We start from the raw sequence: 16,248 nt of genomic DNA on the forward strand, positions 1-16,248 counted from the left end.
AGAGAGAGAGATAGATAGAGAGATAGATAGAGAGAGAGAGAGAGAGATAGATAGACTTGTGTTTTGTTTAGGTACAAATCTCTCTCTAACACCAAGCGTTTAAATCAGCACTGGTAGCGATATTTTATACTTCATGCTATCTGCACAAACTATATCATATGAGAGTCCTCAGATTCTATTGGTATAAATGGCCAGGCCCTGTGCGATCAAAACTCACTGTTCTGTATGATAAATAAAAGAACATTGTACCTTGAAATCAATAGCGGGTAAATTTGACTCGTTGGCGGTTGGTTTAGGTATTAGAGCGACCTCTTGGCGGTTCTAGTGTTAACTTAATAGTCTTGTTTTGTCAGTCCAAAACCCAAAGATGTATAAAAACAGAGAATTATATATATTTTTGAGGCTGAAAACAGCATTTCTTTTCTTTAACGATCAATGGTTATCAAACCGTTTGGCCTTTTTTTAAATGCAAACCGGTCCAATTGCTTCCTCTGCCTCTCGCTGCAGCTCTAACAATAACTCTCAGAGTTTCTCTATGCGTGTTATTTCTCATCTTAAGACCTTGGTAGCGACATGAAGGTTTCAAAGAATTCCCAGGCTTTATTTGTCATGTTCACAATAGCTATAGCTCAATAATAATAATACATTTTATTTGTCGGCGCCCTTGCCAGGCACCCAAGGTCGCCTTACAGAGAATAAAAGAAATAATCTAATGGTGGAAAACAGCTAAACATAAAAACCACATACAGAGCTGACAGACGAGGAGACAATACATGAAAAAGTGTTTGGTGTATGGAAAGTTCTGACGTCATCACAAATCTGGGTCGTGTAGGTTTAGATATGGAAATCTTGAGCTTCTCCCACAATGTAAAAACACAATGTAACATAAAAGAAACATCATACGTTTTCTCTCACTGATTGTCCCCTTATGTTAAATGTTTGTATGTTAAAGTGTGGGGGGGAGGGGGTTGTTGATCAGAGTTTGAAAGCTCGAGTGAATAAGTGAGTTTTGAAGTGAAAGTTCTGACGTCTACACGATGCACATCAGGGTTGCGTAGTTTTCCCCCCGGGGACATGGTGCCGTTGTGATGTTGCTGTGTTGAAGTGTTTCTGCTGATCACATATTAATAAGAAGGGTTCCTGAACACCTCACAATATCAGAGTGGATGGATACTCTAAATGAATTCTTAGTGTTGGGATAAGGGAGGTTCACAACAACAACAAAAATGATACAACACAGATGTAGTCAGCTTGGGGCATTTTGATGTGGAAATGTTGCACATGAAATCTTTAAAAGAAGCTTAGGAATAAATCATTTTAATTGAATGTTCGGCAACCGTAAGGCGTACAGGTTAGTAGTACCCAAAAGAAGACTGTTGTATAAGACTAAATGTTTTCTTATGTTTTGGATATGGAAATCTTGCGTCTTAGGCTTCTCTAAGAATGTAAAAACACAATATAACATAAAAGAAACACAAAAAGGTAAAAGCAAGAGACAAATGGCTGAAGTTGGTACCTGGTAGACTCCCCCCGGGGACATGGTGCCGTTGTGGATCCCCAGGAAGGGTCTGACGGCCTCCTGGCACCGGGTCCAGTCCCCCTGCCCTCTGAGGCTCAGGGTCCGGTTCTCTCTCACCACGCTGTCCTGCAGACTGAGCGGCAGACACGGGTCCAGGTACGGCTTGTCCTCACTCAGACCCAGCTGCGTGGTCAGGAGCCTGGAGACAAACATTTCATATTAAGGACGAACATTTATTATTTATTTGTTTATTATTTGTTTATTAGTTTGTTTATTAGTTTGTTTATTCCACACATTGCAGTTATTTTAAAACAAAACATGTACACTTATAGAGAGGCGAAGTCCCTCCCTTCCCGGGGAGCTCCATGGGACCTTATTTCGGAAAAAGTATGTATTGAAGTCAATGGGGAGAGAAAGATTATCTCTCGATCCCGTTTGAATTGTGCCACGAATTACACATATGATGTTTGTCAATCTTAACAAATAATTTCCATGTCAAAAAAGTCACAGATTGTCTTAAAACTGTTGAAATATAAGACTATGAAAAATACGCAACTACAAAGACTACAAATCCCAGAGTCCCGGTCCCGCATGCTGGCTCTTAGGAACCGACTAACTCCCCTTGTGTGTTTTTTTTTTTTTTTATTATTTAACCTTTATTTAACCAGATAAAAAACATTGAGATAAAATCTCATTTTCAATGCTGACCTGGCCAAGAAGGCAGCAACGTTACACATAACACATAACACAAACATATAAAATACAGAGAACATAAAGAAAACAAAAGACGAAAAAGCAGTCACTACATTGTGCACATTAGGACAATAAAAAAAGTACACTACTTGTTACTGCAAGAGCAGCTGGTGGTGAGGACTTCAGACAACTTCAATTTAAAACATGAAATAGAGACAAGTGCCCTCAGTTTAAGGCGTGATTGAAGGTCATTCCAAGACCAAGGACCATAATAAGAAAGACTCCTTTTTCCAGCCTCAGTCCGTACAGTAGGAACCTGGAACCGTATCTAGGCACTGGATCTGAGGTTGTAAGAGTCACAAACTGGAGCAAATCTGACACATATGTAGAGTGGAAGCTTACCTAAAATGGCTTGATACATTAATAAAAACCAGTGCTGCATCCTACGCATAGTAAGTGAGGACCATCCAGTTAGGCTATACAATGTGCAATGATGAGTCCTATAGGGTGCATTTGATATATAACGCAGTGCAGCATGGTAAAGTGGGTCAAGTTTGGCCAAAACAGTGGGACAGGCAAATCTATAAATGGTATCACCGTAGTCCAGCTGGGACAGGAATAAGCCAGAGACCAACCTTTTACGGGATGAAATTGAAAAACAACATTTAAATCTGAAAAGGAAGCCAAGAGTGAATTTCAATTTCTTTGTTAAAACTTCAATATGGTGTTTAAAGTTCAGATTACTGTCCAACCAAAAGCCCAGATATTTGTAGGTATCAACAAACTCAACAGAAACGCCATCAAGGGTGTCAATGGAGAGGCAAGAGGAGGACGCTGACTTGGGAGCAAAAAGCATTGCTTTGGTTTTCTTACTGTTCAATAGCAGTTTAGAATCAAGAAGCGCATGCTGCAGCGTGATAAAATCTGATTTTAAATTGGAAACGGCCATATCCAGAGACGGAGCACACGAGTATACAATAGTGTCATCAGCATACATATGATAGGTAGAAAATTGCATCTGATTACAAATAGTGTTTACATATAATGAAAAGAGCAAGGGCCCCAAGATAGAGCCCTGTGGAACTCCCTTCTCCAAGGTGACAGGGTCAGAGACAGTACTACCCAACCTGACGCATTGAGTACGGTCGGTTAGATAACTCTGAAACCAGCAAATGGCATTGTGACCGAAACGAGACACCAACATAACATTAGACATAATGTGGTGATCTACAGTGTCAAATGCTTTGGCTAGGTCAATAAACAATGCAACACAAACTGATTTCTTATCCAAAGCAGCCTTAATATCGTCTAAGACTTTCAGACTGGCAGTCACAGTACTGTGCTTTGATCTGAATCCAGATTGCATAGGGTTAAGGATGTTGTGTGAATTTAAAAAAAAGTTTTAGCTGAGTAGAAACAAGGGACTCAAGAATCTTTGATAACACAGAAAGATTTGAGATAGGACGATAGTTATTCAACTCCGTGGGATCACCATCTTTCAAGAGGGGCGATACCAGAGCTTGCTTCCACACAGCTGGCAGTGTGTGAGTGGACAGGGAGAGATTAAAAATATCAGTTACTGGTTGTGCTATCATCTGAGCTGCAATTTTTAAAAAGAACGGGTCAAGGCCGTCAGGCCCAGCAGACTTTTTAGGATCAATCGAGTGCAAACCCTGTAAGACTTCAGAGACCGAGAAATAAGCTAAATCAAAAACAGGGGAGTTCATCTCTTGACTATGGCTGTGAGTACGACCATTTAGAGAGTCATGACTTTGCTCATCAAAAATGTGACCAGCCTTTTTGAAGTGAGCATTAAAGGCATTAGACATACCATCTGAATCTGAAATAAAAGAATCACTGACCTTCAGTTTTTGTGGGAAACTAGAAACCTTCTTGTTCTGAAGTGATTTAATTGTTTTCCAGAATTTAGAATGGTCATTAAAACAATCAGTGGTTAAGCTCAGATAGTAATCAGCTTTAGCTTTTTTAATAAGGGCAGAACATTTATTTCTGAGGACACGAAAAAGAAGCCAGTCATCACTAGTGTTAGACTTTCTAGCTAAGGACCATTGCTTATTTCGATCATGAATGAGATCAGATAGTTCTCTAGTAAACCATGGAGTGTTCCTATTCTTAACTCTGAATTTTCTAAGGGGGGCATGTCTATTAATAATCGATAAAAAGTGATCAATAAAAAATTGGAAGGCAACATCAACAGATGGAATTAACGCTGTGAAGTGCCATTTAACCTCCGCCAGATCGTGTAGGAAAGCCTGCTCAGAGAAGTGTTTGAAGCAGCGCCTGAGCACAATAAGGCCCTTGGCTTTGGGCAACTTAGTGCTCCTAACGCAAGCGATAGTGCAATGGTCACTGATATCATTAGGAAAAACACCAACAGACACATACTTATGAGCTGCATTTGTTAGAATGACATCTATAAGGGTATCGTTATTGGGTTTGGCAGGGTTTATTCTAGTGGGACTATCAATAAGCTGAGTTAAGTTCAAAGAATCACAAACCTGCTTAAACTGTGAGGATTTATCACTTAACCAGTCCCAATTTAAATCACCCAATAAAATGATTTCAGAAGAAAACTTAGACAACAATTCAGTAAGGCTAGTAGTTGCATCCATGATGGCCGATGGAGGCCTATAACAGCCAATAACAGTGAGAGGAGCATTTGCTATAGTTATTTGGACTGCTAGCAACTCAAATTGCCTTGGAATTGAAATTGAGTGAAGGACAGAGCACTGTAGTTTCTCAGCAATGTATATTGCAACACCACCAGCTCTGCCCTTACGATCAGCTCTGAATACATTATATCCATCAATCTGAATAACAGTGTCAGTGACAGAGGGTTTTAACCAGGTTTCAGAAACTACAACAATATCAGGCTTAGCAACTAAAAACCAGGTCTTGAAAACATCTAATTTGGGCACTAGGCTTCTAACATTAACATGCAGAAAACCCAATCCTTGCCTACAGCTAAACTCTGTATGTACAGCTCTCAACATGCCCAGACTTGGAGTGATTTTCACCTCTTTTAATACTTTCCGCCTCATTCTGAAAGAAAGAAGTGAAATGTGCCAACGTGACGGCCGTCTTGGTGTGTGGTGCGAGACGGGAGATGTAGTTCATTGAGCGGTTTCACACAAAAAAAGTGTTACTTCACAGTTTTACGACACGTTTTTATTTTTTTGACTTGCAAAATTATCTTTTAAATTATCAAACATCATATGTGTAATTCGTGGCACAATTCAAACGGGATCAAAAGATAATCTTTCTCTCTCCATTGACTTCAATACATAATTTTTCCAAAATAAGGTCCCATGGAGGTCCCCGGGAAAGGGAGGGACTTCGCCTCTCTATAGTGGCTGTATTTATTTTATTTATTTGTTTATAGCGCATGGTGGAAAGGAGCAGGGAGCAGAAAATAAAAGCCATATTCATTCAGTCACAGCTGCTTACAAATACTGAAACATAAAACCAGAACACAATCAAAAGTCGACTTCATACTGTCTAATTACGCTTTCTTTATACATTTTCTTAAACATAAAATGTTCTTCCAGCCCTTTAATTCATTCGGTAAATAATGCCAAGAGACACACATCTGCTTTAAAGTAGCACGTGCAAACTGATGCTGAACATTTAATTTCCTCCTATGATGCTCATACTCTGAAATTAAAACTAATTTATTTTGTATATGTTCTGGCAGTATTCTGTTTTTTGCTTTATGCATAACTAAAGCCGTCTGCAAGTCTATTCAATCTTAACATTTTAACAGCCTTGACTTGATTTATAGTGCCTAAATAGATTTCTGATCTTCTGCCAGAGTCAGAACTAAACCTGGAGAGACAGCGTTTAGTTATATGGACCGAACTCCCAGAAAATCACAACAAAAAAGGAACTTGTTCTTCGTTAGTCACATATACGCCGACTTTGAAACATCAGTTTTTGAGTTCAATTCGTTTAACCTTTATTTAACCAGATAAGACCAATAGAGATATTTTGTAATCGAGACAAGAAGGCATCAAAGTCACACACACACATAAACAGTAGAATGCAAAACAGTTCATACAACGAAACTACTGTCCATGCATCAAGAGAAATATGCATGACTGAAACTGACAAGACATGCCATCATCACTATGCATTGAAACAAGAGTTTCTGTTCTCCTTTGTACTGTGTCTGAAATGGAAAATACATTTCTGATCTTCTGCCAGAGTCAAAACTAAACATGGATACGCAGCGTTTAGTTATTATGCTTCATATGGACCAAACTCCAAGAAAATCGCAACTCTCACTTATTTTAAAGGTCACCTATCATGCTATTTCTAGGCAATAGCATAGGTCTCAGATATATACAAATATATAAAAAACTATGAAGTGTTTTGCTCAAAATACCAAACAGATCACCCATTCTAGCCATGCCTCATATCCCTCTATCTCACTTCCTGTTTCAAAAGTGCTGATTTGGGGTATAAAGCTTGATGAAAAAAATTGATAAGAAATAAAAAGGAGGGGTCTGAGCTCATGCGGGACCCGGCAGCTACTGTCTAAACTAAATACTGCCGTGATGAAACGCCATATCATGGATTATCAAGGATTGTTTCTGAAACAGTATGGAGCTCAAAGGCTTTCTCTCTTGCCGGTTATACCACAAGGTGAGTTCCTTTTTATTTCCTGCTTCTTCACACACATGCTCTCCAGTACAGGTTAGCTCTGAGTGTTAGCGATGCTAATGTAAACACCGACCATATTACGTCCAAAACAGTCGGGCATTGTTTCTGATAGCAACGTTTCTGATAGGGCCGTGGGTCCACATTTCAGATATTACGTCATATCGGACGCAAATCTGGATCAGCTCCGTTGTAGCCCCGTTTTTAGAGATTTGGGTACGGAGGAAAAGAGAGAGGGTTTTATTTTCTGACGCTGCGTGAGTTCCCTGACACACGGGGACACATCTTTATGTATAAAGACATCAAAAAGTGCATTTTGCATGATAGGTCCCCTTTAAAGCAAGACTGAAGACTTATCCTAAATCCAAAGACTTTTGCATGTCCTACACTGCTCTGTAAGTTTGTTCTTAATTACGAGCGTCTGTCGCACTATCCTAATGCTATTAATGTTTTTTATGAAGCACTTTGAAAGGCCTTGTGTCAAAGTGTGCTTTATAAATAAACCTGCCTTGCCGTACAGTCAATGTGTGGCCTCATTTGAGATCATAATCATAAGAGGAGATATGAATAGACCAGCAGACAGGGGGACAGTTTTATCCCACAGAATAAATGAACAGCTAAATATTTGAGCGATAGACCTGGGAGTTAGTCAAATCAATGTCTGTTGTTAATTGGTGGAAAGGTTGGTTTTCTTTGGTGATGTCTAACACTTAGGCTCAGTTGTCAAGTCTAGTGGTAATTGTTGAAATTCACTTTTTACATAAAAGTCTTAGCCTTAAATCCAAAAGCACTTTTTTTTTGTTTACTTGAAATAATTTCTGACAGGAAAAAAGACCCAGTTTCTAAACCAATTTGAGTGTCTTGCATGTAGGTGTCTGTCTGTCTGTCTGTCTGTGTACCTGTTCTTGGTGAAGGTGTTGTTGAGCAGCTGTCTGTGTGTGTGTGTGTGTGTGTGTGTGTGTGTGTGTACCTGTTCTTGGTGAAGGTGTTGTTGAGCAGCTGTCTGTGTGTGTGTGTGTGTGTGTGTGTGTGTGTACCTGTTCTTGGTGAAGGTGTTGTTGAGCAGCTGTCTGTGTGTGTGTGTGTGTGTGTGTGTGTGTACCTGTTCTTGGTGAAGGTGTTGTTGAGCAGCTGTGTGTGTGTGTGTGTGTGTGTCTGTTCTTGGTGAAGGTGTTGTTGAGCAGCTGTGTGTGTGTGTGTACCTGTTCTTGGTGAAGGTGTTGTTGAGCAGCTGTCTGTCTGTGTGTGTGTGTGTGTGTGTGTGTGTGTCTGTTCTTGGTGAAGGTGTTGTTGAGCAGCTGTGTGTGTGTGTGTGTGTGTGTGTGTGTGTGTGTGTGTGTGTGTGTGTGTGTGTGTGTGTGTGTGTGTGTGTGTGTGTGTGTGTGTGTGTGTGTGTGTGTGTGTGTGTGTGTGTGTACCTGTTCTTGGTGAAGGTGTTGTTGAGCAGCTGCTCCTCATAGCGCTGTCGGGCCATGTTTCCTCCAAAGCCCAGGAAGGTGGTGACGTAGACTCTGTAGACGTGCTGCGTGTGCTCCACGTCACAGCCCAGGTTAAACTCCGCCAACACACTCTTCCCCGCCTCCTCCTGAACACACAAAACATTGTCAATACCTGTATGTTGCCGTCCATCTGTTCCTAACATCTACTTCTACCGGATTTAAAAACAGTCAGAGTTGCAGCGGACCTGCAGGTTTCTGGTTGTTTGTTCCAGATATTTGGAGCATAATAACTGAACGCTGCTTCACCATGTTTAGTTGCGGGCCACATTCAAATTCAAATTCAAAGGTGTCATTGTCATATGCACAAAGCTACAGTGTAGAGATGGCAATGACATTCTTCTGACCTGAGCTCCTCCAACAATGCAACATATATAATAAAATACAAAAATACAAACAAAGTCTATAGACATGTAAATAGAATAGGATATGTACAAGAACAGAATATGAAATGAAATAATGTACATTACGACTAAATTAAATACGGTTTATTGCGGTGATAACTATTTATAGTAACATCTAATGTGAAAACAAATGTTTGTGACAGTTTGTCGCACAAGAACAAGACATGTTATGCCTCTGCGATGGGTATTTTTAATTAATGAATTAAGTTGAACGGACAAAATGACTAATTAGGTGCACAGATGAAGCCAAAATTAATTTAAACACAATCAGCAGCCGTTATAACTTACTTTATATTTAATTGTTGTTATTGTTCATTTGTTAATTCAACATGTATATTTTCTACTTTCTTGTTTATTTCTTGTCTCATCATGAGCCCTCCTCCAGTAACAGATCTTACTTCCTGTGGAGAGCTGAAGGTGATGGCGCTCGGCACCTCGTAGGCGATCTGCAGTGAAGCCCCGCCCATATCCATGATGCCCACTGTGCGCCGCCTGCTGATTGGCTGCTGGTTCTGAGAGCCTGTCGTCACCTCCACTGTGGCTTCCTCTGAGAAACAGGAAGCAGATCTCATGTTATCATCTGATTCTGGGAACTGTGACCCGAACAAAATTAGAAAAGAAAAGAAAAACGGAAAAATACACAGGGGTTGTTTGAAATGACAAATATCTACACATCATGTACACATGTATAAACTTAAACACACACACACACATAATACCCATGTACATCAACATACATACATACTCACACATAATACCCATGTACATCAACATACATACATACTCACACATACATACACACACACACACATAATACCCATGTACATCAACATACATACATACTCACACATACATACACACACACACATAATACCCATGTACATCAACATACATACATACTCACACATACATACACACACACACACATAATACCCATGTACATCAACATACATACATACTCACACATACATACACACACACACATAATACCCATGTACATCAACATACATACACACACATAATACCCATGTACATCAACATACATACACACACATAATACCCATGTACATCAACATACATACATACACACACACACACACATAATACCCATGTACATCAACATACATACACACACACACACACACATAATACCCATGTACATCAACATACATACATACACACACACACACACACACATAATACCCATGTACATCAACATACATACATACACACACACACACATAATACCCATGTACATCAACATACATACATACATACTCACACATAATACCCATGTACATCAACATACATACATACATACTCACACATAATACCCATGTACATCAACATACATACACACACACATAATACCCATGTACATCAACATACATACATACATACTCACACATACATATACATACACACACACATACATATACATTCAATCTGTGTATAGAAACAAAGTCAAACAAGAGATGGTCATGTCACTATTTCCATCCTATTTTATTTGTATTTACTTGCACTATTGTATCTGTGTTATTGTGTTGCATGTTGGAGGAGCCTGTGACCTAAGATTTTCATTGATATATCGTAGCTATGTACACATGACAATGAAAGCCTTGAATCTTGTTAGCAGCTTCACACTCACCATCATCAGCGTGATCGAAGCGGCCCAACACAAAGTTTATCCCGATCCAAGCATACACTCCTGCAGGGACACAAAACAGGCAGGAAGTGGTTAGAAAGACATGGTTTTAAGGTTGCATTCTCTTAATTTAGTTAATAAAACTAAACCCAGTAGCAGCAAACATCATCAGTAAGCAAGCTGCTCACCTTCCTGTTTCCCAGAGATGACCTCAGCATGAGAGCTGGAGAACAGGAAGTCGAAATCCAGAGGAACGTCAGTGATCAGATCCTCCAAGATGGCCGTCTGCAGGCTGCACACAGAGGAGCAAGAAATATAAAATAAATACAGAGGGATGGATCAAAACAGGCAATATGACTACAGTCCATTTTGTTACTTAAAGGTGGGGTAGGTAAGAATGGAGAAACCAGCTCGAGTGCGCTAGAATTTGAAAATACACAACCGGAAAAAAACTGCCCCTTCCTTCAGAGCCCCTCCTCCAACACACACGAACGTGCACATGACCAATGAGGGCACGAGATAAGTTTGTGCACAGATGGAAGGCTGACAGGCAGGTAGGCCATCCAGTTATTTTAGCCGGGCCGGCTCAGATGATTGGTCGTGCTTTTTACAGCGCCACGGCTTCCACAGATGACATTTTTGTATGTATTTATTGTCAAAGCATTTAATATATTCATTGCTATCGGGATGTTAAGAGCATTCCATGGAATATAACAAGTGTTTCTGAAGTGAATTACCTACCCCATCTTTAAAGGTCACCTATCATGCTATTTCTAGGCAATAGCATAGGCCTCAGATATATACAAATATATAAAAAACATGTCTATGAAGTGTTTTGCTCAAAATACCAAACAGATCAGCCATTCTAGCCATGCCTCATATCCCTCTATTTCACTTCCTGTTTCAAAAGTGCTGATTCTGGGTATAAAGCTTTAAAAAATAAAAAAGGAGGGGGCTGAGCTCATGCGGGACCCGGCAGCTACTGTCTAAACTAAATACTGCCGTGATGAAACGCCATATCATGGATTATCAAGGATTCTTTCTGAAACAGTATGGAGCTCAAAGGCTTTCTCTCTTGCCGGTTATACCACAAGGTGAGTTCCTTTTTATTTCCTGCTTCTTCACACACATGCTCTCCAGTACAGGTTAGCTCTGAGTGTTAGCCATGCTAGTGTAAACACCGACCATATTACGTCCAAAACAGTCGGGCATTGTTTCTGATAGCAACTTTCTGATAGTGTTTTTTTCATCAATATCAACCATCATTTACCTAAATTCAATATACCTCTAGTGAGCGGCCCAGCCCTTCGTTTATTTTTCTGTATGTGGCCCTTGGTGAAAAGAGTTTGGACACCCCTGATTTACACGTTCGAAATAAATAAAATAAAATAATGAATGAAATAAAACCCCCAGAGTAATGATGAGTTACCTGTCCGGCAGCAGCCTCATGCCGGCGGTGCACAGGATGTAGAGCGGCGTCTCTTTGTGTTTGCTCCTCGGGACGTGAGCAGCAGCGAAGCTCAGCAGAGGGTAGAGGTAATCACTGGCCCGAGTGGGAGAGGTGGCCAGGGTGGAGATCCCTGAGAGAGACGGCAACAACACACACATTTCAGACTTGAGACACAGCTTAAGTTAAAGAAGCACAATCCTCAAACTGAAATGACACGGCACTTTCGTTAGTCACATACACTCAATCTGTTTTTGAGTTCAATTCACTTAAAGGGGACCTATCATGCAAAATGCACTTTTGTACGTCTTGTATACATGAATATGTGTCCCCGGTGTTCCAGGGAACTCACCAAGTGTCAGAAAACACAACCCTCTCTATTTTCCTCCATACCCAAATCTCTAAAAAAAGGGGCTGCAACGGATCTGATAAAAACTGATCCAGATTTGAACACTGTCCTGACGTCAGGACGGTGGCGCTACGGCTATTGTGCCAACTCCACCAATCAGGAGGAGACAGCCACGGCCATTGCCGTTCGAAAGCGCTGGAGACGCTGTAGTACATATGCCAGGCCAGTAGATGGTGCTGTTGCTCACTGAATCTGCCCTTGCAAAAACAGAGCTAAAAAATGTCAAATTGAGCAAAATGAGGCATGGCTAAAATGCATGATCTGTTTGGTATTTTGAAAAAAAAAAAGTATAAATATGCCTTATATAGGTATGGTCCTACACTATATTATTCAAATATAGCATGATAGGTCCACTTTAAGCTTTATTTAACCAGATAAGACCAAGAGATATTTTGTAATGGGGACCTAGACAAGAAGGCATCAAAGTCACACACACATAAACAGTATGATGCAAAACAATTCATACAACAAAACTACTGTCCATGCATCACGAGAAATAAGCATAACTGTAACAACAAGATATGTCATCGTCCCTTTGCATGAAAGGATTTTTTTTCTCCTGTAAACTGTGTCTGAAATGTTTTCTGTCTCTTAAAGCCCGCCTACCGAAAAAGCCCCGGCTGCTCTGATTGGCTTGTGTGAGCTGCGGTATAAACCAGAAGAGCCTGTATGTGACAAAGCCGGTTGAGACAAATCTTAACGGTTTGTTGAAGCCCATGTTCTCACAAAAAGCTGATCAGTGTCTAGCAACTCATAAACTGTGCAATAAAAGAGAGCAATGCAAGAAAAACGGTTGTTCTATATAAAACGTTGGTACATTTGGTCCCAGGATTCAAAGTGCCACGTATGCTTTAGCTATTGCTCCTGGAAAAACAAAACACCCAGTGTATCTAATCTGTGTGCTGAGATAAAGACAGAGGCACTGAATGGTGCTTTCTGCTGAAATGACTTAACGTACGGACGTCACGACAAAAACTACCGGTAATCATGACAATCCCATCCATTTCAGATCAAATGAGGAGGTTAACCGTACAAGGAAAACTCACAGAGGGTTTTTTATCCTGTTCAACTTCTATTTTTCCCCTGCTCTATATTTCCCATGAATGCCACGTCTTATCTCCGTCACACACTCTGCCCTTCATTTCTTTTGGCTGTGAGCCAAAGGGACAGACAATGATAAGTAATGATCCTCATGCTGGCACCAAGAAGTCGAAAACACTGGAGCGGGGGGGGGGGGGGGCTGTCTGCGTCTCAAAGGCACCTTTGTAAAGTCACACAACAACAAAAAGTGAAGAAATCTGTGGTTTTTAGGAGATGTTTGACAAAATGTCTGAAGAATTTCTCTCCGTTTCACTACTGCACATATCGCACATGAATTTTTTTATTTATTTTTTTACTTGAAAAAATGTTCTTTATTAAATAATACATCTGATTAGTAGCATTTTAGTAGGATAGTAGTATTTTAAAGTGTCAAAAACAAAGTGACCGTAACAGACAGTAACAAGAACAACCAGTGTTTTTGTACCTATAGTACTACCAGACAAAGCAGGCATTTTCTTTGTGCCACTGCATCTCACAAATAAACAAGGACATTTAATAATCAGACCCTGCAATAAAATAAATCAAGTTTCACTTTAGTTTTTCAAGTAACTCAACTCAAACTCACTCCGCATCATCAGACAGGTTTTTTTTAGGAATATGAGCATGTCCACATTTCCAGGTAGAAGCTGGGATGTTTGGGCGTTTACAATATCCCCTGCTGAGGAAAAAACTCTCTCGCTTGGTACTGATGTTGCTGGGACAGCAGTGGTCGCGTTAACCGAATATTCTTTTTAACAATGACGGAAAAATGTGAAAGCAGTCCGTCATTTTGACAGATTAGAACAAACTCGGAACAGCGCCAAAGTTTCCCCGCAGCGAGGCTCTGGTATTTGCCGTGTTATGCATGCCCTCCAAAAGGAAGTTATATAGTTTCCAAACCGTACTTTGCCGTACAGATCATTGAAGTGTCTGGGAGTTTTTGCTTTACGCGCTCCCGCGAGGTGCACCGGCGCAACGGTTCACGAGTGTGCTCTCGCTAGCTGAAGCTTGGTTGCTAGGTTACTAGCTGGGTGTTCTCCGATAAGGGGCCAGGGGAAACAAAGTTAGTGATTACTGGTTCCATGTTGATTTATTTCAATACAAATTGTTGGGGGGAACTGAAAGGCTCTTGCCGTACTGGTTACTTTGCAGCCCGGACATTTCCCCCAAAACACATTTAAACGCTATCGCAACACAGAAGTACCTTTCAAATCCCATCATTTTTAAGACCTTCTAAATCATATTTAAGACCTTTCTTGTTTTTTTGGTCATATTTAAGACTTTTTTAAGGCCTTAAATTCAGATTATCAAATGCAAGACTTTTTAAGACCCCGCGGACACCCTGTTAATAATAATGAAATGTAGATTAGGGCTGCAAGTTTCCGAAAAAAACAACGAGTTGCGATGATTTTGACTGAATTTGTAATTACGATATGTTTCACAATATTAGAGGGAATGATGATTTTTAATTATTATTTTGCTATCATTTAAATATATATTAAATGATTATGGTGGAGGATCTGTACTAAAAAGTCAGCACAATGTACGATGTATAGGCTAGAATATATCTGCAGCCCCTTACTTCATTAAAAAGGGTAATTCAACACATATTTAGCATTTAACAAACATTGTAAATCCTGCGTTTTGGATATTGTCCATATTGCCGTCACTGAGCTCCTGTTTCCTCACCAGGTTTGATTTTCTTGACGACAGGTTTGCGGTCGCGGTCCTTCATCTGTCGGATGTCCAGCAACGTGTGGGGGTTCCCGTTGTGGGGGGGCCAGTAGTACACAAAGACCCTGGAGCCGCTGGAGCCACAGTCCACCACCACGCCGTAGTTCAGAGCCGGGTTCAGGACGTCCGTGGCCTCCATGGTCTCTGCGATGGAGAGGTACCTGGAGGAGGAGGAGAGGGAACATCTGTTACTCGGTAATAAGACACACTTTCCTCTTAGCACGACACTTTATTTCAGCACACCGCCATCTTCGGATATCACATACAACACGTAACTCCCACGTAACACTTCACAACATCCGGTAACACTTCCGGTTCTTCACAATAAAACTCCAAGTGAACACATTAAACAGAAACAGAAATAGTGCATGTAAGTTAACACATTATGATATGAAAAACATGCTCCTGAACAATATCTACTTTGTATATGGTCAATAGCTTCTTGTTTTCATACCTTGGATATGTTCCTTTTTGGTTTTCATAATCTTAAAAGGGACCGTATTCTGCCTTTTTGGGTTTTCCCTTTCCAGTAGTGTGTTCTAAAGGTTTTAGTGCATGTAAATGGTCTGCAAGGCTAAAATCCCTGTTTCCTACAGAGGGAGTTTCTCTCCCACACACTCGCGCTTCTATTGGCTAGCACTCCAACACATTGTACGTTAGGGCCGCACGATATATCGTGTCTTGACGATAATCGCGTTATGCGCATGCGCAATATTCACATCGCAGGACGTGCGATTTTAAGTAGGCAAATTAACTCAAACACGTCATGTTACAATTATTTTGCTGCTTGCTACAAAAGGAAAACTCGCGTGGCTCTCATGTCAGCGGTACTTGAGTGCGTGACATGCCGGCTCTGCATGCACAGCAACCCACCAATCACAATCATTCTTGATCAGATCACAGCAGGATAACCGAGCTAGCTCAGCTTGTTGCTCTGATAACTTAAGATCCAGAAGTCCGTGACTAAAATCCTTCATGCGGTTAAATATCGTTAAAAAAATACCAATTGTATAACATTAAAGTTCAAGAAAGGATGGTTTGCGGCCAAAAAATCGGTCTTTTCTTCAATTCCTGTATTTTTTCATATCGCAGGGGGAAAAAATCGCAATGTCAGTTTTTTGCCAATATCGTGCAGCCCTAT

At 40.5% G+C, this 16,248-nt stretch overlaps 1 protein-coding gene across 1 annotated transcript in view; it reads right to left on the reverse strand.

Annotated features, from left to right (window-relative positions):
- The window catches only part of LOC117482058 (ectonucleoside triphosphate diphosphohydrolase 7-like), a 33,667-nt gene that overhangs the window by 8,857 nt on the left and 8,562 nt on the right, over positions 1-16,248 (reverse strand). Inside the window, exons 4-10 of the mRNA XM_034130043.1 lie at positions 15,063-15,268; positions 11,867-12,017; positions 10,626-10,729; positions 10,441-10,500; positions 9,191-9,339; positions 8,311-8,477; positions 1,517-1,718 (exon numbers count right to left, since the gene is read on the reverse strand). Coding sequence (XP_033985934.1) covers positions 1,517-1,718; positions 8,311-8,477; positions 9,191-9,339; positions 10,441-10,500; positions 10,626-10,729; positions 11,867-12,017; positions 15,063-15,268 — 1,039 coding nt within the window. The remainder of the gene's footprint in view (positions 1-1,516; positions 1,719-8,310; positions 8,478-9,190; positions 9,340-10,440; positions 10,501-10,625; positions 10,730-11,866; positions 12,018-15,062; positions 15,269-16,248) is intronic.

The sequence above is a fragment of the Trematomus bernacchii genome, unplaced genomic scaffold (genome assembly GCF_902827165.1).
Source record: "Trematomus bernacchii unplaced genomic scaffold, fTreBer1.1, whole genome shotgun sequence".
NCBI lineage: Eukaryota > Metazoa > Chordata > Actinopteri > Perciformes > Nototheniidae > Trematomus > Trematomus bernacchii.